The sequence below is a fragment of the Zootoca vivipara genome, chromosome 1, assembly GCF_963506605.1.
Source record: "Zootoca vivipara chromosome 1, rZooViv1.1, whole genome shotgun sequence".
NCBI lineage: Eukaryota > Metazoa > Chordata > Lepidosauria > Squamata > Lacertidae > Zootoca > Zootoca vivipara.
The window spans coordinates 134,107,298-134,128,211 of record NC_083276.1 but is presented as its reverse complement, the minus strand read 5'-3'; the positions used below and the strand labels follow the sequence as shown (position 1 = coordinate 134,128,211).

At 46.2% G+C, this 20,914-nt stretch overlaps 1 protein-coding gene across 2 annotated transcripts in view; it reads right to left on the bottom strand.

The window, feature by feature from the left end:
* The window catches only part of COL6A2 (collagen type VI alpha 2 chain), a 47,374-nt gene extending 26,722 nt beyond the window's left edge, over window positions 1-20,652 (bottom strand). Inside the window, exons 1-13 of one of the 2 annotated variants that reach the window (XM_035139536.2) lie at window positions 20,516-20,652; window positions 17,382-17,510; window positions 12,704-13,323; window positions 10,834-10,854; window positions 9,961-10,026; window positions 6,702-6,755; window positions 5,847-5,891; window positions 5,029-5,055; window positions 4,337-4,363; window positions 4,202-4,246; window positions 3,315-3,368; window positions 2,037-2,099; window positions 77-139 (exon numbers count right to left, since the gene is read on the bottom strand). In XM_035139536.2, coding sequence (XP_034995427.1) covers window positions 77-139; window positions 2,037-2,099; window positions 3,315-3,368; window positions 4,202-4,246; window positions 4,337-4,363; window positions 5,029-5,055; window positions 5,847-5,891; window positions 6,702-6,755; window positions 9,961-10,026; window positions 10,834-10,854; window positions 12,704-13,323; window positions 17,382-17,481 — 1,185 coding nt within the window. In that variant the 5' untranslated portion in view covers window positions 17,482-17,510; window positions 20,516-20,652. Of the gene's footprint in view, window positions 1-76; window positions 140-2,036; window positions 2,100-3,314; window positions 3,369-4,201; window positions 4,247-4,336; window positions 4,364-5,028; window positions 5,056-5,846; window positions 5,892-6,701; window positions 6,756-9,960; window positions 10,027-10,833; window positions 10,855-12,703; window positions 13,324-17,381; window positions 17,511-20,515 lie in introns of those variants that run through there. The other variant, XM_035139547.2, reaches the window with a different exon arrangement.
* Between the last annotated feature and the right edge of the window lie 262 nt (window positions 20,653-20,914).

Here is a 20,914-nt window from a genome sequence, read left to right as displayed (position 1 = left end):
TCCAGGAGTTTAAGCATCATTAGTTTCATAGTAGATCTGCGCCTGAGAGCATGTCTAAAATTTGAGGGGTACATACCCGATTTCCTTTATCTCCAACCAACCCAGGTGGTCCGCTGCGACCAGGACGGCCAGGATCACCCTGATAGAGAAGGTTAAGCAGAAACAGAAGTAGTAAGAAATGGTCACTCCAGCTCTACATCTACGTAGATCAAACTGAATTGCATGTGCAGTAGTATAAGGAGTCTGAATTTTCCCCCAAACCATTTTTGGGGGGATTCTGGTGCAAAATAGATGGCAACTACTTTATATTCAGTGTTTGGTATTTGACAATTGACATTAAATAGCTGATATTTTACACAGCTCCATTCTTATGGGTTCAAGAATTATGCATGTACGTTAGAAACACACCAAACAGTCGCAATAAATACCTGGGGAATTTTTAATAAAGCCTTCCAATCTGTTTGTAGCACTTTAAATGCTGTTATGCTGATCTGCCCACAACACCATTTACTTCTGAGTCATTTTCTTCTGAGGGCCAAACCACCTTTATGCTGTGTGTGGTTTTTGTTTTGTTTTGACATTTTAGATGGGGGGGGGGGCTGAATCAGGAACACCATGGTGCTGTTTTCAGGGGCGAAGGAAGACTAACTGGCCCCCAGTGCAGGGGGTCGTAAACCGCCCGGTGCCACTGGGAGGTTTGCCGACAGCGCCGCTCGAGCACCTTATGGATGGTGGCAGGATCCTCTGCTCACAGCTGCAGCGGCAGTGGACGGATCCTCTGCATGTGGCGGCGGCATGATGTCAGCGGCTCGCGCCACCGCACCTGGGAGCGGAGGGGTAAGCCTTCTTGTCACCCCCCTTAGAGATGGCACCCAAGGCAGACCACCCCCCCTTCCTCCGCCACTGGCTGTTTTGAAAAATTCTTTCTCCCTGCAGCATTTTCTCAATGACTCCTCTGCTTCCTCTGCTTTTTTTGTGTTTTGCCTTGAGGGAGAAAACAAAGGTACTTTTGTACCTATACGTTTCCCCCTACGGAGTTTCTGTTTTTGTGTGTAAAACAGTGTGTGTGTGTGTGTGTGTTTGCGCGCGCGCGCGCACACACACACAAAACACTGCCTGAATTCCCCGGTGCCTGCTCTAGTCCTCAGTGACACCTAGAGACTGGCAGTAATGATAGCAATTCTGTAACAGAACAGGATTTTAAATTCAAAATCAGAATTGGAAGTAATGCATGAATTTCAAGCAGTTATAAGACTTATCAATGCAGCCTTTGTTGAGCATTTACATTCTGCACAGAAATGTACAAAAGGTGTACAAAAGGTGTGTCCGTTCCAAAGAGCCAGGAGTCAATAAAAGAAGAAGAGTTCCACCGGATTAGGCCGAAGCTCATCTGCCTAGTCCAGCTCTTGGCTAAAGGAATGCTGCAGGGAAGACCTCCTTTGCTGTGTGCTTGCCGTGACTGGCGCCTCTGAATGCAGAAGCTTCACACAACTATCATGGCTGGTAGCCACTGGCAAACCTCTTCCCCAGGGGGTGGGGTTTTTCAAATCCCCCTTTAGAGCCACCTAAGACCGTGGTCGTCACTACATCCACGGGTTGTGTGAAATGGTGCCTTTTTCAAACTGGCTGACCCAGAGTTGTATTGCTTAGAATCATAGAATCATAGATTCTATGTTGTATTGCTTAAAGAGGGAGGGGGGGGGAACCCTCTTTTCCCACCACCAATGTCTAAATCTTTATCATGTCTCCTCATCCACAGCCCCAAGGCCACCTCCCCCCAAAACTAAAGAAACCCAGACACAAGCTTTTCCTTGTGAGGAAGGTGCTCCTAACCAACCCATCATTTTGATTGCCCCTTTCTGCCCCTTTCCCATGTCCTTTTGTGATGGGGTGGCCAGCATGGTTCCCCTGGCTGCATATTGGGTACACGTTTGGACCTGTGGCGCAAGGGGCTACCTGCCTCCCAACACCTTCAGCTTATTCTCAGTGAGTATGTGTCTCTGCTGCCTTGAGTGACGTTGAGGAAGGGTACAGACCTTGATCCCTTGGTCACCAGGCAACCCTTGATCTCCAGCACCTCCAGGATAACCATCAGGGCCCTAGGAAGAAAGGCAAAGGTGAAACATCTGCATGTGGAAAGCAATGGGCTCTGTGATGCCAGATCAAAGGCCAGCCCACCTTTTGACAGAGAGGCCTCTTCCCTCCCTGACGCCCACCTGCGTGGGAACCTCCCTGTCAGCTCCAGGAATGCATTCAGGGGCAAATTAAAATAGGATCTACAGGTCTTACTCCATTTGTTTATTTCATAAAATTTATACACCACTTGATTGTAAAAAAACAAAAACCCCTCAAAGCAGTTTACAAAAAGATAAAACAACAGATTCAAGAAAAATCCACAACCCTGTTTTTCGGTTAAAATACTAAAACAGATTAAAATTTACCTCAGCATTTCGTTTTGCTTGAATTGTTTTAATGTATGGTTATTGTTTTCCTTTAATGTTTTTAAATGGTATATGTCAATAAAGGTTTTTTAAAAATCTTTTTCAAAAAATTTTTTACCTCAGCATTTCTAAGTATCTGGGTAGACCTGGCTAAACAAGAATGTTTTTAGCAAGTGCCAAAACCAAAGTGCAGGTGTTGCCACACTAAATGGTCAATTTCTTACATCTGCAAAATGAGTACAGTCAGACCTCAACATCCGAATGCTTCGACTTCTGAAGGTTTTGACTTCCAACGTTGACAACCCCGGAAGTCTTTTCGCCACGCATGCCTGGCGTGCACGGTCTGCACCTACACGGCGTGGTGTGCACAGTCGGCACATGCGCAGAAGCGCAAAGTCGTGCTTCACGCATGCGCACAAGCGGCACTTTGGCATTCGAAAACCTTGACTTACGAAGACGGCCGCAGAACGGGTCATCTTCGTAAGTCGAGGTACCGCTGTATTATGTGACATGTGTAGTAGTGCCAATTCTGCCGATCCAAGTGGTCATATAGAATCACAGAATCTTAAGAGTTGGAAGGGACCCCGAGGGTCCTCTAGTCCAGCCCCTGCAATGCAGAAATCTCAGTTAAATCATCCATGCCAGATCATCCACCCAACCTCTGATTAGAAACCTGCAAGGAAGGAAAGTCTGCCAAGTGGGGCACATGTGGGGTAAGGCGATAAAAAATGTCTTTTTATTACCATTATTTATTTTATATTTGTTACTTGTGTGTTAGCTGCCATGTTGCTTTACACAGCATGCTCCAAGAAACACTGTGCCCCACCCCCCACTGCTGGAATGCACAAAGTCAAGATGAGAAAACATTCCTACCCTGTTGCCTGGGTCTCCCTTACAGCCAGGAGGTCCAATGCGCCCCAGTTTGCCCTGGAAAGATCACATGCAAAAACAAAGAAGTGAGAGACTGTGAACAGTAGAGAAAACTCTATGGACCTTTCATTCTCTTTGGGAATCCACTGGCTCCGGCAAGATGTAGCCCTGGGGGTGTGGGGAGGGGGGTTTCAATTTCTCTCTCTCTCTCCCTTTGTCTGACATAGGAGGGAATTAGCTACCCTGGGATGTGTCTGGCTTGTTTGGGGTGTTTTGAGGGAACTTAGGATCTTGCAGGTCCTGGGTTCCTATCACATGCCCCCCTCACAATCCCAGAATGCCACGTTTTGGTCCACATGGCCAGGGGAAGGATGCCCGCAGCCCTCCAGCACCCACCAGAGCTATTGGCAGGCTTTACTCTCCGTTGGCAGAGCAGCTCTTGCAAGCTGTGGGATGGCAGCCATAGTGGTTTCCCTTTAAAGGACATAAGCAACCTGTTGACTGTGTCTAATCCTTGAGCTAAGGTAAAGGGACCCCTGACCATTAGGTCCAGTCGTGACCGACTCTGGGGTTGCGCGCTCATCTCGCATTATTGGCTAAGGGAGCCGGCGTACAGCTTCCAGGTCATGTGGCCAGCATGACTAAGCAACTTCTGGTGAACCAGAGCAGTGCACGGAAACACCGTTTACCTTCCCGCCGGAGCGGTACTTATTTATCTACTTGCACTTTGACGTGCTTTTGAACTGCTAGGTTGGCAGGAGCTGGGACTGAGCAACAGGAGCTCACCCCGTCACAGGGATTCGAACCGCTGACCTTCTGATCGGCAAGCCCTAGGCTCTGTGGTTTAACCCACAGTGCCACCCGCGTCCCTAATCCTTGAGTAGCCTTACCTTTTGCCCACTTGTGCCGTTCCGTCCAAACAAGCCAAAAGCCCCCTGAAAGGAAAAAAGCAGAGCATGAGAAAGCTGCTCTCACCAGTAAAGCGGAGCTGGAATATTAGGTAGCAATCCAGGATTTGCCTTTACCTTTCGCCCATCTCCTCCAAACTCTCCCTGCAAATACAAGAGGGGGGGGGGGAGCAAACAATGTTGAGTCAAGCCTATTAAAAGCAGACACACTGGCACGACAGAATGGAAAATATATATATAGAATTTTTTGTTACTGAATTGATTATGATCCAAAAGCAAGCAAACAATATTACATGCAAAGACCTCCCTAGATATTTAAGCAATCTGAACAAGCAGTTTCCTCTCACAGAATGCATTTAGTATACTGTACTGTTTACACAAATATATTATACACCAAATTTTATGCACACTTTCCTCCAGGATATGCCCTTTCATAAGCATGTTTTGTTGGAAAACAGAATTTTAAAGGATGGCTGTGTTCCAGTTCACATATAGTTTCAGAAAGTGCCAATCTGACAGGTTCACATTTAAATTTCTCCACCATCCTATGAGGAGATTTAATCTGTCTACAATTTTCATCTTGGAACTGAGGCTACAGTTGGACCTCCTGGCTATGGGCTCCAGCTGGGAGGTCCAATCTCCCCCCCCCTTATTTCCCCCCTTTCCTCCTCTTTGTAAAACATCTCGCTGGATTAAGAGTTCTGGAGCACTTGAAAGCTTGCCACTATCTTGTGACATTTTGGCTGGTCTGAATAAAATCACAATATGCTTCCCATAATTTTCTGAATGTAGTATATAAAATACCTTACCTTTTCTCCTTTTAGACCATGAATACCCTATAGAAGGAACAAAAATGTACATTGCGTTAATGTTTGTTGATATGTGTGACATCGATTTAGAGTTCTGGCTTTGATATAGTATCATATATTTCATGTATATATGATCATATATTTCCTGAAAAGTTCTAAGTCATTTCTAGAAAAAAATAAATAAAAAAGACATATTTGTTTGCAACGAAGCAGAGCTTTTATTACCCCAAAGCACCATCAAAAGCCTCTGGTCATGCAGACCCATGTCCCTTTGGCCCGACAGAGTTTACAGAAAGAATTTACTTTAGGGACTCTCTGCAAAGTGTAAGAGTATCATCCATCATCAATTACTATGCACCCAAAACATTTCAGACAAGGGCTGGTAGTGACTGTGCAGAATAGTGTTTCACATTAACAAAGACCCTAAATGCCCATGCTGACCAGCCTCAATATTCATAATTTAAACAACAACACACAACCTATTGGCCTTATCATATTATATTGGATTATATACAGCTATATACTAGCCCTGCTTCCCCCAGCCAAGCCAGGTGAGTTGCTTCTGTTTCCGACATTCGTCCGCAGCAGTCGGCCTCATGGCCTGGATCCGTCATCAATGCTGCAGGTGTGCAGTTATCACCACATGGCATTTTCTACCTCTAGTCCTTCGCACTAGGAGCCGGTTGCCTTTCCCCTGTCCTCTGAGTGCCTCTGGGTCAAACATTGTGGCCCCAAATGAAGGGTTAATCCGACAACTGGTGAGCCACTAAAATGAAGGGGGGAAATGGCAAAAGGATAAACAGACACGAATCTTTTACCTTGGGACCTGGATATCCAATTGGACCCTCAATTCCTGGATCACCCTATATTTAAAAAGGCAAACAGCAATAAATTAAACAGTATATTAAGACTGCCATCCTATACACATTTATCCGGGAGTAAGTCCCACTGAGCTTTGGAAAGGACATGTACAGGATTGCCCTGTTAGAGATTCTCAAATCATCCTGTCCTTCATTACTGCAAGAGGCAGACACTGAGGTTTTACTGCTTCTGTTTTATAATGGTGAAATAAAATGGTTGTTAAGCTACTGAGGTTGGAAATGGTTTTAAAGAGAGGTTTCAATATGCTGTTTTAGCAGTTTCAAGGATCACACTCTGATTTGGTTAAATATCAACCACTAAAAGGAAAAGGTAAAGGTACCCCTGACCATTAGGTCTAGTCATGACTGACTCTGGGGTTGCGGCACTCATCTCGCATTATTGGCCGAGGGAGCCGGTGTATAGCTTCCAGGTCATGTGGCCAGCATGACAAAGCCGCTTGTGGAGAACCAGAGCAGCGCACGGAAACGCCGTTTACCTTCCCGCTGGAGCAGTACCTATTTATCTACTTGCACTTTTGATGTGCTTTCGAACTGCTAGGTTGGCAGAAGCTGGGACCGAGCAATGGGAGCTCACCCCGTCACGGGGATTCGAACTGCCGACCTTCTGATTGGCAAGCCCTAGGCTCTGTGGTTTAACCCACAATGCCACCCGTGTCCCTCAATCAACCCCTAAACAGGTGTTCAAATTGGAATATTACTCCATATGATCCTGAACATTTGAACATTCAACGTCAAAACTCAGCCCAGTGGCTAATGGAGTGGGAAGTGAGTCCTGTTTTTTCAGCTACTCACCTGTCGTCCTTTTAGCCCAGAAACACCTGGAACCCCCATGTTGCCTTTTGCACCCTAAAAGCAAATAAAAAATAAAACAAATTAGAGCAGTATGTCTTGCATTTTCCTCACTGTAATAGAAGGGCAATTTCAGCAGTTTTCAGGGACAAAAATGTTTGTGCTAGGCAATCCCTCACAGAAATTTGGAAGGAAATAACAATGTCTTTTTAACTTTTTCCATCCCAAATTATCAGGGTTTTTTTGTTCTTCCCCAACTTACTGTGTGTGTGTGGGGGGGAGTCAAGATCAGGACTGCACTGAGAGGGGAGAGTATATTTAATCCTTTGATCCCCACAAAAATAAAGCTGTATTCTGTTTAATTTGGTTGATTAATTGGGTTGTTGATCACTTGATTAACTGGGAAAATAAATAAATATATTTGTAATTATAAATGAAGTGTATATTTCATACCCTTTGAGCTGATTAATTGGGCTGATCAGTAGGTATATTGGGGAATAAATGAATGAATATTCAATACTTTTGGAATTAATAACTTACACAGGGGAAATAAATGCTTTTTTGCAGCCTTCTTTGATTTTGGCACATTTGCAGATTCATTTAAAAGCACTGCTGGGTTCATAAGCATTTCCCACCGCATCATGTATTTTCTTAATTAACAGAGACTTAAATTATAACAGAATTTAAAAATTCCTTCCAGTAGCACCTTAGAGACCAACTAGGTTTGTCCTTGGTATGAGCTTTTGGGTGCAAGAAGTGTGCATGCACTTGTATGCTCATACCAATGACAGACTTAGTTGGTCTCTAAGGTGCTACTGGAAGGATTTTTTAAATTTTGTTTCAACTACACCAGACCAACACGGTTACCTACCTGTAACTTAAATTATAACAATTAGTATGTAGGAATCTTCAGAAATATTTGAGGTTAAAAGGAGGTTCCTCACACTTGCAAAGGCACAAAATTCTGTCAGTATATGCATATTTTCTACAGACTGTTGGAGATTATGCACACTAGCTGGGAAATGTACAAAAATCCCTGTTCATAGAAGGATTATGTGCACATTCTCCATAAGGCCTAGTGGATGTGCACAATGGCTAGTTATTATAGACACCCCCCCCCAAGGGTCCCTATTTTCCAGGGACGTCTTTGATTTAGAGAAGCCATCCTGGTTTCTGATTTGATCCTGGCATGTCCTGTTTTTCCTTAGGATGTCCCTATTTTATCAGAGAAATGTTGGAGAGTATGTGATTATGCACATTGAGCAGTCAAAGAACAACTGGTCTAATCATTTAACACTCTGTAGCCCAGTAGCATTTTCTTTGTGGGAGGAGCCCCTGCCTACGTGCTACAAGGAGGGAGGGAGCCTGCTTCAAAGGAAGCGTTTGCTAAGTGCTGGAAGACAGTTTCTGCACTCCTGTCAGGAGTGGGGAGGGGAGGGGAGAGACTGTTTCTTCCAGGACCCCTTAGGACCATGGTGGCGAACCTTTTAGGGACCTAGTGCCCAAACTGCAACCTAAAACCCACTGATTTATCGCATTATCTGGGGGATAATGCAGTCAAATGTTCTAATAAAACCGATATTTGAGGTATGGGAAAGATATTAAAACTTGCTGGAAAGGAAAACACCTATGTGGTTATCACCCACAGAAGCCCTGACTGTCAAGAAAAAGAATATGGAAACCAACTGGCTAACATATGAGGAGATGATAGTACAGACAGATAAAGGTTGGAAAATTAAGTCCTTTGAGCAATTACAAGGGAGAGTAACGGGATGGTTACAGTACCGCCAGATTAATGATTTGTTTAAAGAGGACAAAAGAACTAATGGATTTGAATATATTCAATCTAAATTCCAAATAGAATTAGTGGAGGGGAAACATAAACTGTTGTCAAAAATGTATGATCTTATATTAGAGTGGAACACCAAGGATGAGTGGACGAAGGAGGTGATGATCAAATGGGCAGCAGACTTTGGTTATAACATCGATTATGATTTGTGGCATAAGTTATGGAACCAGCACAGAAAGTTTACAGCGTGTACAATATTAAAAGAAAATATCATGAAAATGATGTACCGCTGGTACCTGACACCAGTTAAGTTGGCCAAGCTCTACAAGAAGAAAAATAAAAAATGTTGGAAATGTAACCAAAAAGATGGAGAAATATATCATATGTGGTGGCAGTGTGAAAGAGTAAAAATATTTTGGGAATTAATTGATAATGATTTTAAAAAGATGTTAAAATATACATTTCCCAAAAAGCCAGAAAGTGGTTTTTTTAGGACTGATGGGAAATGAAATTTAAAAAGATCAAAAATTATTCATGTACGCCACAACAGCAGCCAGAATGGTGTTGGCTCAATGATGGAAATCAACAGAAATTCCAACAATTGAGGACTGGAGGGTTAAAATGATGGAGTATTCGGAGTTAGCTAGAATGACAGGAAGGATAAGGGAACAAAAGGACCAGAAGTTCCAAAAAGATTGGAGCAAGTTTGTGGAATACCTAAAGGAGTACTGTAAGACTATAAAGACACTAACAGTATAGATGTATTCTAAATATGGTAATGTAATCAAGAAGATTATAGAGATATGAATGAAGAAAGCACAATATATATGATGATAACTTAGAAAACCGATACCAAAAAAGGAGGAAGTTACGTTCGGCAGAACAATAGAATGTAATAGTTTATTAATAACTCGGGAGGAGGTGAGCTGCGCGGAATTCAAGTGTGCATGCTGCCATGCCTCGCGCAGCGCACCCCTGCGCAACTTTGTGCGGAAACGTCCCCAGAGAAACTAGTGAAAGCACTGCCGGGCACTTCGAAGGCGCCTTTTCCACCCTCCCTGCCCGCTCTGGGTCTCTGCAGGCTGCTCCGCATGGGGACCAGCCACAAAACGAGAGCCCTATTGCAGCCGCAGCAGCAGCCAACTGTTGGCAGGTGCGAAACTCTGGGGAGCGTTTCTGGCTCACAGCGGCTCAACGCCCCCCGACGCCGCTGTGGCTGGCGCGCACTATACGGGGAATTTCCTGCTCGCTTTCGCGTGGGTGGGGAGTGGCGGTCACCTTTGCAAACCACAAAAAACGGACCTGATGGGGCCATGGGGCGCATGTCCACTGAGATGACTCTGTGTGTCCACTTGGGCGTATGTGCCATAGGTTCGCAACCACTGCCTTAGGGTAACTTTGTACCCCCCCCCCAGTGGTTTGTGGCCCTGGGTTAGGGATCACTACCATATTGAACTATGTCATTCAACTTACCTTTTGTCCCCGAAACCCCTTTGGGCCAGGTGGGCCTGCAATTTCTAGGCAGCTCATTTTGTAGCACTGAAATAAATCCAAACAAAAATTAAATGAACTTTCATACCTGAGAAGTTGATTAAATTTCTACACTGTGATAAAAACAAAGAGACCCTACCCCAAATCTGATGAATCCCAGCGGTCTACTGAATGACTCTGCCACATTTCCCAGAGGGAAGGCTAAGATCTGCTACCAGAACTTTGGTCTCTTGCTAGGTAGGCAAAATGTGTTTCATTCCCCTAGGATTTTGCACTATGAACTGGGCACCTGCTGAATTTGGCTTTGTGTAACCCTCTCTTTCTCATTCACAGAATAATCTGTTAAGAAGTCTGTAGCAGCAGTTAAAGCAAACAACATGTGCCGGGTATTATTGTGCTCAAAGAGAACACAGCTAACCCTCCCTCCAGGCCCCTCATGTGTTAACAGGGAACACCTGAACCAGGAGCTTTTCGTATCCACAGAAGCTTCCCATGCAACTCAGAAGCCTGGGAGCCTCCATGGGCACAAACCCCCCCCCACCTCCCACTGCAGTTCAGGTGAGGGGCTGGGAGAATTCACACCACCTTAAGGTAGTCTAGGCAGCCTGCTCTCCCCATCTTTCCCTTGTGCACAATAAATGCCTGAAGAGGGCTATGGAATTAGGCAAATTTGCAGCCCACTCTGTAGATGTTTTATTTAAAATAACTCCCACTAAATTAAATAGAATTTGCTCCAGTCCTAAGTAAATACGCCTGGGTATTGCTGTCCTTCTATGGAGCTCCAGTTGCTCTCTTGAGCACTCTATTTTTGTCAACAATTGAAACGCTGTTATTTGGAAAAGAGCCTGTACTTACCTCTCCATAGGCTTCATGTTTCTGTTGGGAGGAAAAAGATTTTTAAAAATTAACTGAGTTAAATCTAGGAAGAAGAAGACGGAGACAGCTCTTTTCTCTGCATATTCTCTCTGCGTCCTCTGGGCACACCTGGATTTTGGCACCTCACCTGGGCATCATTCATGAGACACCTCAGCCCCTCCCTTGTTAAAAGCAACTCTCCAGTTTTTATCATTGCAAATAAATGCTTGTGTGGGTGTCCTCTGACAAAGGGCCAGAAATCAGGGAGGGACATTTCAGTGATTACGGACGGCTCTCCTTTACCTCCTTGCTTCTGCCCTCTCTTGCTTGCCCCTAGAGGTTGTCTTCATGTCTTTTCCTCACTTTGCCCATGGCCATTGGGTTTTGAAAGCAAATGCCAGACATTCTCAAAATGTGAATTCTGAAGGCAGAATAAGCTATACAGTACAAGCTATACAAAGTAGATGGAAAGACTTGATGGTGGGGTCATGATTTGCCTGTAGAAGTCCCAGGTTCAATCCAGGAAAAAGTAATCAGGGAGCAGGGCCAGAGACCTTGGGGAGCCCTGCCAACAGCCAGGATACATGCAAATCTATTCCATTTGCACGGCCTGTGCAGAATTTGATTTTTTGGAGATCGGCTCCACTTCCGGGTGGGGCCGGGTTGCGGAGAGGTCGCCTAGCCTCCCGCCTCAGTGTGGGGGCGGGACAGCGTCTCGCATCACGCTACGGGAGACCCCGGCCATGTCAGGTTGCCAGGCGGCCAATCAGGTTGCTTGGGGGTGTGGCTGGGGCTGATTTAAGCCGTGGTGCGACTCTGAGGCTTCCCTTTCAGCCTCGCGCTGAGGATCTCACCCCCTCCCACCCTTTTCCAAGTTGCGTCACTGGCCTTGCTATGGACTTCGGTTGGTTGCCGTTGAGGGGCCTGGTAGGACTTTTTCCACTTGGCAGATTGGCACCAGCCACTTGGTTTTCGCCTACCACATAGCAATCGTCACAACTTTGTAAGGTTAGGCATTGGAATAGCGATGTTTGGGGGAGGGGAGGCGTGGCCATCACCTGCCCCTCCATGAATATTCCGTTAAAGGAATCCGGTGTGTGTGTGTGTGTGTGTGTGTGTGTGTGTGTGTGTGTGTGTGTGTGGATCTCGTCCGAAGCCCAGGGAGGGGCTAGGGCCTTGCCATGACCTCATCGGGAACCCAGGGGTGCTCAAGTCCACCTGCATTTGCAGGGCTCCCCCTACTGGTGGCTTACCCTTACCAGACTTCCCCAGAATAATATGAGCCGGGAAATAAAGGTGGGCTCCTCCTCACCCCTGCCTGTCATTTCAGCAGCACCACTCTAACCCAGAGGCAGGAGCGAAGCTTGGCTCATTCCCCACCCACTGCAATCAAGGGGGACACCAGGCTGGTACACCCCACTGGATGTACAGATCGTGCAACCCCCCAAGTGAGGACGGCAGTCTAGAATTCTGGCCAAATGTGGGGCTGTGGAAATGCAGTGATAGTTTTTGCTCCAATTGCGGTTGGCATGGCTTCCAGCTAAAGGACTGAGCTGAATAATTTTTATCACACTACAGGTGTTAAGAATGCTGCATGCTTGGTATTATACTTAAATTAATGATGGATCAAGCCCATAAATCTAGGAACCCTCTTAGTTAGTTGCTGGGTGCTTGGAAGGGCATTTCTTGTACTTCGGAGGAGCTAGGCTCCTTTGGGTGAGAAGGCAGGATAGAAATTTAATAAAATCTATAAAGTTTCTGCTTTGATATCCAGCCTGGACAATGCAAACTGCCTGAAGCCAAATAGTATTTTAAGAAATTGCATTATTCCCCCCACCCCCACCAGAGAGAGAGAGAGATCCATTCTTACCATAACTTGGATGATCCTATCAATGGTATTGGAATCTATCTCGGTGGTTGATTCTTTTCTGATAGGGTCCATCTTTGTGATGGCGTAATTGCTACGGTAAAGCTCCATCGGGGGGTTGGCAATCTCTCGCAGCCCTTGCTCAAAGATGTTGTGACTGGGGGCCACTGCAAAGAGCCTGATCCCTGCGTCTCGGGCCCTTTCAGCTTGCAGCTTCATTCCTCCACAGGGACTCCCTGTCACATGGCCATCAGTGATCACAATGGCGTAATTGACAGCCCCAGGGGATGGATTGGCCAGGATCTGTGCTGTCATGTTGGAGATAGCGCAATCTGTGAAGGTGCCCCGACCAATGTATTGAACGCTCTCCAGCCGATCGCGGTAGATCGTCTTGCTGTTGGTGAACTCACTGTATATTTTCACCACATCTGAAAAATGAAGTCCTGCAAATTGCCAGTTGATGGACACTTGGCTCTGGTAGAGCTCATTCTCCAGCTTTGTGATGAATTCCGGGATGAAGCTCTTCATATGGGTCACAATACTTCCCAAAGGTGCAGTCTGCAGCGCAATACTCTCAGATGTGTCAATCACAAAGTACACCCTGATTGGACAGTCAGGTTGATCTGTATAGAAACAGCAAAGAAAAGTGTGCTGATGCAACCACGTCAGTCATACCAAGGCTTCTCAGAGGTCCCTGTGAGGCCTGAACACTTTGGACTTGTGCCCTTAAAAACAATCACATCCTCAGGGCATAGGATGGGAAATACCTGACTTGGAGCTCAACCTTGAATTCAACTTGGAATCAGGGCTCCCCCCCCCCTCAGTCGGAACTTCCAGCCCCTCTCAGGTGGGCACCATTGCCATCACAAGAGAACGAGGGAGGTGTTCTTGGAGAGCTCTGGCACCTCTTTTTAGAGAAAAATAGCACTGCTTGAGATTATAGTCAGTCACAAACTGAATGTGAGTTAGCAGTGTGCTGTGGCTACAAAAGAGGAGGGCCTGCATTGATTGATTGATTAATTAATTGGGTCCTCCATAACAAGAGGGCACGTGTTGCGGTGCGACCTGGCAACCAGACCCTGTGTTGTGGGTGGGCACCCACCTATTGGTGGTCCCTCGATCCTGGGTGCAATTGGGCCAGAGGGACATCAGTCAAAGCGACCGAGGGACCCTATTTAAGCCCATGCACGTGTCCCTGAGCTTCCTCTTTGGGGCTCTGTGCATCAGAACACCCACCCACCTCTCCCTATATTTAGGGCTTGCGCTTGACCTTGCTATGCCATTGTGTGTCATCTGTCGTTGGGACAGGGGCACGGCAGGAATTTTCCCCACTTGGCTGATTGGCTGTTGCCACTTGGGTTTCCCCTGCTGCGTAGCAAATCATCACAACTTGTAAGGTTGCGGATAGGCTCTGGTTCAGGTGGATAGGGGTGGCAGGATGCCTAGCCATCCCTATGCGTTGGGTATTCCTCTAAAAGGAATCCATGGAGTCATGGTTGGTCTTCCCCGTGCGGGGTTGTGCCTGGAGCCTGAGTCCAGGGCTCATCTGGGTGGAGGCTCCTGCTTGCCACTGTCCCAGGTGTTCATCCGAGGCTGACTTATAGTTGGTGCCCAGAGTCAGCGCTGCCTGTAAGGGTGCAGGGAGATAGTTGAACTAGAGGCTATGCAACCACTCACTTGATTGTAATCAATAAATTTGTGGCCTAAATTCTGCCAAAATCCAAACCAAGATTTGAGTCCTGTCTGAATTTATTTCTTGGGGGTGGTTAAAAGGTCTCTACACGCAAATAGTTTACAAGTCACAGGAAGTGGCTTCATTCTGCCTTGGGGAGACTTCAGCCAGAGTCTCTGTCCCATTCTGGGGCTGCTATTTAAGGGTACAGACAATTTAGAATTGAAGAAGAGATGACCAGGGATGGAAAATGAGTCCTATGAGGAAGAGCTGAAAGAACTGGGCATGTTTTGACTGGAAAAGAGAAGATTGAGGAGGTACATAACAGCACTCTTCAAATAGATTAAGAGCTGCTACACAGAAGAGGGCAAAGATGTGCTCTCTGCTTTCCCTGATAGGCAGAGTTTGGCTGAATATTAGAAGAACTGTGGGAATGTTCAGGGAGGCAGGAGATATCCTTCCTAACTTGTGTTAGCAAGTTCTATGTCTTTGCAGAGTTTAAACATTCCCCTTTGAAGGCACAGCTTGTTGCATGTTCATCTGAAGCTCTCTATATAAGATTCCTGGTAAGATCCCTTCTTGTCCCTCTTAAATAGAATATACACGACAATCTTATTAAAGTGAATATAAAAGTAGTTTACTCACATTCATTCGGTTCACAGTTAGATGCCTGAAGGCATAGAATCATAGAGTTGGAAGAGACCACAAGGGCCATCCAGTCCAACCCCCTGCCAAGCAGGAAACACCATCAAAGCATTCTTGACATATGCCTGTCAAGCCTCTGCTTAAAGACCTCCAAAGAAGGAGACTCCACCACACTCCTTGGTAGCAAATTCCACTGCCAAACAGCTCTTACTGTCAGGAAGTTCTTCCTAATGTTTAGGTGGAATCTTCTTTCTTGAAGTTTGAATCTATTGCTCCGTGTCCACTTCTCTGGAGCAGCAGAAAACAATCTTTCTCCCTCCTCCATATGACATCCTTTCATATATTTGAACATGCCTACGGTATCATATCACCCCTTAACCTTCTCTTCTCCAGGCTAAACATACCCAGCTCCCTAAGTCGTTCCTCATAAGGCATCGTTTCCAGGCCTTTGACCATTTTGGTTGCCCTCTTCTGGACACGTTCAAGCTTGTCAGTATCCTTCTTGAACTGTGGTGCCCAGAACTGGACACAGTACTCCAGGTGAGGTCTGACCAGAGCAGAATACAGTGGTACTATTACTTCCCTAGATCTAGATGCTATACTCCTATTGATGCAGCCCAGAATTGCATTGGCTTTTGTAGCTGCTGCATCACACTGCTGACTCATGTCAAGTTTGTGGTCTACCAAGACTCCTAGATCCTTTTCACATGTACTGCTCTCAAGCCAGGTGTCACCCATCCTGTATTTGTGCCTTTCAGACTTAGGTTACAAAAGTATATATACACGTGGAACTATTCCAGAAGGGAGTTAGTCCCAAGTGAATGCAGACAGGCAGTCACTTCTGCTCACACATGGAGAAAAACAAAATGGAGAAGAGAGGAGCAAAAGAAGATGGTGTGCTCCTCTTCCCCAGATTAGGCCACACACACCCTCTAGTCACATGCAGTGGAAGTTTGTCCCAGCTCAGGAGGAAACAGGAAGTTTTCTCCTGGCTGGTACAAAGCATCTCCTAGCATGTCCATTCTAAGAATGTTGTACTTGACTGCTATGTGTTTCACATCCCACAAGAACCTCCTTAATGGCAAGAGCAGTTGGACCATGGAGCCAGTTACCAAGAAGGATGGTGGGGAGGTCTCTGCAGAGGTCTTCAGGTGCAGGCTGAGACTGCTGTAGCTCTGGATTTTCTGCATCAAGCTGGAGGCTGGGCCTGGATGGCCTACAAGACTCCCAACTCTGGGGTTAGCACAGAACCGAAGAGGCAGGACAAGCCTCTGGCCAGAAAGCAAAGGGGTAGCACAAAGGAAGGCAACCCCCTGTTGCACCTGAAGCTCTGCCGCTTGAGCTGGGCCATTGCAGGCGGGGGGGGGGGTGTCTTTTGTTTCTTGTTTGCTGTACCAGCAACGGGGGTTTGCATTCAGCTATCCTCCTTGAGCCCAATATCTCTTGCCATGATAGTCACAAATAATATTAACGTCCACAGCCCTTTTCTGACTGTATGTGGAGAAAGATCACAAGCAGGACGGGGGCGCGGAATGAGCTGCCACAACATCAGTGCCCCCTCCCACTTTCAACAAAGGGCAGATGTATTTTAATTATATAATCTTCATTGGTTTTCAAATAACAGACAACTTCAACAAAACAGAAAGTAACAATTATAATAATTTCATCTCACAGAGTAATGGAACATTTTTATATAGCCTAATTAAATCAATGACCCCCCCCGAGCTTTCCAAAAAGATTTCTGCATGCTCATAGGCCAGAACTAAGGATCCCTTTTATTAATATATTCAAAAGAATGGGAAACCATGTCTCTATAAAGTCATTATCATAATCGCCATCTTTTGCAATCCCCTGAGAAACCGGTTGCAATGCATTCACCTCTCAAACAGAACCCCACCCATTCATTCCTTGTAGGGTTTGACTCAGATGTCCAGTGTTGAGCAATTGACCTCCTTCCTGCCACCAGAAGGAGACTCCCTGGACTCAGCTATACAGCTGCAAATAAACATTTGCAACATGTGTTGCAAAGTGGCACTAGATGGCAACAGTGAGCTATGCAAAATTCAATGTATTTTTCAAAACCTTTTTAAAAAAAGCATTTTCACAGTGTTTTTTATATGTGTGTAGAGTCCACCACCATCTCTCAATGGAGCTCCAAATCGAATAAATGGGCAACAAAGTGGAAAATGAGGTTTCAAGTAAGTAATAGTGGTGGTTAGTGAGGTGAGTTGGAAAGGAATATGTTAGCCACTGTGAGCCAAGCAAAGATGAAAAGCCAGCAAGTAATTTTCTGCAGCGATAGGAAAGAGGAGGCCAAAAGGAAAGACAAGGGAGAAGGCAGAGTTTTAAAGATTGTGCTTTTACCTGCGCAGGACGAAGCTGCACCAACCTCATCATAATTTTGAGCGTGGAGAGGAGTCAGCGTCGTGCACAGCAGAACAGCTAAAAAGGCTTCTGAGAACATCTCTGCCACTTTATCATACACCTCGAGTCCTGTCAGGACAGAGCCAACATAACAGTCTTAGATTATGAGCTGATTAAGGCATTAGACATGAACAGGGTGACGTTTCAAAGATTCTTTTTTCTATTCAATGCCATGGAGGAGCAACCATAACATGAGGTTATTGAGATTTAGCCTGGCTTGAGTGGGTGAGCCCTTTTATTTAATTTAAGTCTGGCAGTGCAACTTTTGCCAGGAAGAAACTACTCAAGGGGCTTGTCCTGGCAGTGCTTGTTCCATTAGCTCACTGGAGTCCTTCCTGGGGAAAGGTCAGCAAGTTTAAAACATCCGGGTAAGTGGGTGAATATGGTGGCAGAGAATGGCACTGCCCAGTATTGGGGGGGGGGATCAAACAGGAGGAGCAGTTTGGGAGTTCAGCAGCCTCTGGGATAACCTGGAGTACCCTTTAGCACCCAAATGCAATTGAATTCACTATCTGTAGCCTGCCCTGTAATTTGAAATTTGCTGTTATTGTTTTTTCCTTAATTATCTAAACAACCTCAGAAGTCTTCCTACAGAACACAGGTCCTTACTACTTTTTTTAAAATAAAACTACTCCAGATTCCATTTTGTTTATTAAAAACTAGTACAATTGTACCTTGGAAGTCAAATGGAATCCATTCCGGAAGTCCATTCAACTTCCAAAATGTTTGGAAACCAAAGCACGGCTTCTGATTGGATACAGGAAGCTCCTGCAGCCAATGGGAAGCCACAGAAGCCCTGTCGGCTTCCAAAAATAGTTTGCAAACTGTAACACTCACTTCCGGGTTTGCAGCATTCAGGAGCCAAAACGTTCGAGAACTAACCTGTTCGAAAACCGAGGTATACAGTATATTCCCTTTACAATGGACTTTAGTGATGTGAATATATTTTGCTGGCTAAAAGAGAGACATACTGGAGGAATTACACTGCAAGCCCAGGGAGGAAATGACTATACATGTGTAGGATTGCACCACTAGTGAAACTACCAGATGTTCAGCCTCGATCCTAAGCATGTTTCTGCTCACAATAAACGTAGATAAATCCTAACGAATTCAGTGACCTTCCAGGTTACAATCAGGTCCCTGATTCAGCCTGTCCCCTCCTTCCTGGGGCTGTAGAGCTCTGGCCATCTTTGCTGACACCCTTCGGGTTCCCTGGCATTGGAGAATTTGCAGGCCTGAATACTGAAGGCCCACAGTTCTTTTCTTTAGCTCCCTAAAATCACAATAGCCTTATCACACCAGGTTCCCAGAAGTGCACTGTTTCTGTGTTCTGGGTTTTATTTAAGTTACACCATCTTAGCAGTGTGACAGAGCAGGTTTCAAAGAAATGTGGGTCTTAAAACACACACACTCTCTCTCTCTCATACACACACAAACATACACACCTGGCAGGCAAAGCTAACTAATGCTACTGTAGAATGCATACATTTCTCTGGTCGATGAAATGTGCATAAAGGCCAACTTCAAACAACTTAGCAAAATTATTATAAGTGATGGGGAAGAGGGGGGAGGCTTTGTTTAATGATGTAGTTAGAAACACGAGAGAGTTTTATCACACACCTGTTCCATACCCATCCCAGACCTGCTCTGTGGCAGACAGGTACCAGTGAGAGATGCTCAGACTGCAAGGAGGCCAGTTCAGATACAGAAAGATGCAAAAAGTGAGTTATGGTGGGTGCCTAAAATGGAGATCCTTCACCTGACTTTTCCAGCGAAGATGTCCTTTTCCTTATTACAGAACTGGGCTCTTGAATGTTTTCTCCAACACTGCACATTAATGGATATTGTACATGAAGATTCAAGTTCTCTTTTAGCTTCCCTCCAATGTTGCTTTCTGTGTGAATGCTGCCTCAGAAAACGCTGCATTCTGATTTAACTGAAAGTTCTGGAATATTTTTTTCCTCTGGCTCCCAGTTTACTTGGTTGTGTGCTCCCAATACTGGGCAAAGCATCATCTTTTGCAGCACTGGAAGAGCCCAGGCAAGGAAGAGAAAACCAAAAGCAGCCAGGGCCGCCCTTTCCCCAGACCTGGCTCAGGAGCCTCATCTAAGAGTGAAATTCCCAGACACACAACCCCCACAACCTCCTGCCCCTCCTCCCCACAACTTTGGGGTGCTGCTCATGTCTCTAAATTACACATCCTACTGAGGAACACAACAGTTCACAATTAGGCTGCAATCCGAGCAAGAACTAGTTGACCAAAAAAGGACTTACTGTTGAGTAGACATCTATAGGATAGCACTGTAAGTTAGAGAGAGATGTCAAGAGACTCTTGCAACAACAAATGAGAAAAGCCATTCTTTTCATTAGCAAAGAGTCTTAATTGCCTGCAATCTAGACATGCCACAGACAGAAGGAATGCTGTTGCTAGTTTCTGCTAAATCTGCTGAATATCTCTGGAGAACAAAATATGCCTGTTAGCGAATTACTGCGGTGCTCAAGTTCTGGAAAAACACACGCCCTGCAATCCGCTGGCCGAAGGCACCAGACCTAAAGGAAAACCAAGGAAGCCACGAAAGCCAGTTTGTGAATTCCGCCTTATAGGTGCAAAACTATCGAAGCAGATAACGTTGCCATGCCAATGTTGAAAGGAGAAAAGTGTCTGCTTTGAAGAGCAACGGATGTTTTCTAGCCACGTAGAAATCAAAGACCAGCACAAGCATTTAATTATATTCATCATAGCCAATTGTTACTCGAGGTGACAGCGCACCTCATCCTTCAGCAGAATCAAACCACAGGTGCTTTTTGGTCCTGCGCTTGCTGTGCAGAGTCCTACTGGGGTGCTTAGATTAGTACAATCCAGCAGGTAGCAATACAGGCAAACTCCCCCTAGATTTGCCTTCTTCTCTTCCTGGCCTGGCTGTCTCCTCCTTTCTGGAGCTGCCTTTCCCTCGAGCTCCCTCGGCGCCCCTTCGCCGCCCCAGCCCTGCCCAGCTTCGCCTGCCTGCCTGCTCTCCTCCGCGCCATCCCGGCCCGCTTCCCTCCAAGACTCCCAGAAAGAGCCGTCCGCTTACCTGGGGAACAAACTCGCGTTTCACGAGGGGCTCTGCATCTTCGGCGAAAGGGGCTCCTTCCTTCGCTGGATTTGGGAGTGAAGAGAGGGAGCCCTCCGGGCGGGGCGGGGTGGGGTGCGGTGCGGGCGCCTCGGCTCCGTCCTGCCTCTTTCTTGCTTTCTCCTCCCTCCCTCCCGCCGCCCGAGCGCGACCCCAGGCAGCGGCCACCCGGCGGCGCTGTGGCTCCACCATCCGCGCTCCGGGGCGCGGACCATTCCCGGGTCTCCCGCCCAGGCGAGCGAGCTCCTTCCCTGGCTGCCTCTTGCGCAGGCGAGGCTTCCGCCGGGAGCCCCTTCTCGCGCCTCTCCAGGGCGCCCTTCGCCAACGTGGTGCCCGCCAGGGGCTTGGGACATGGGACAC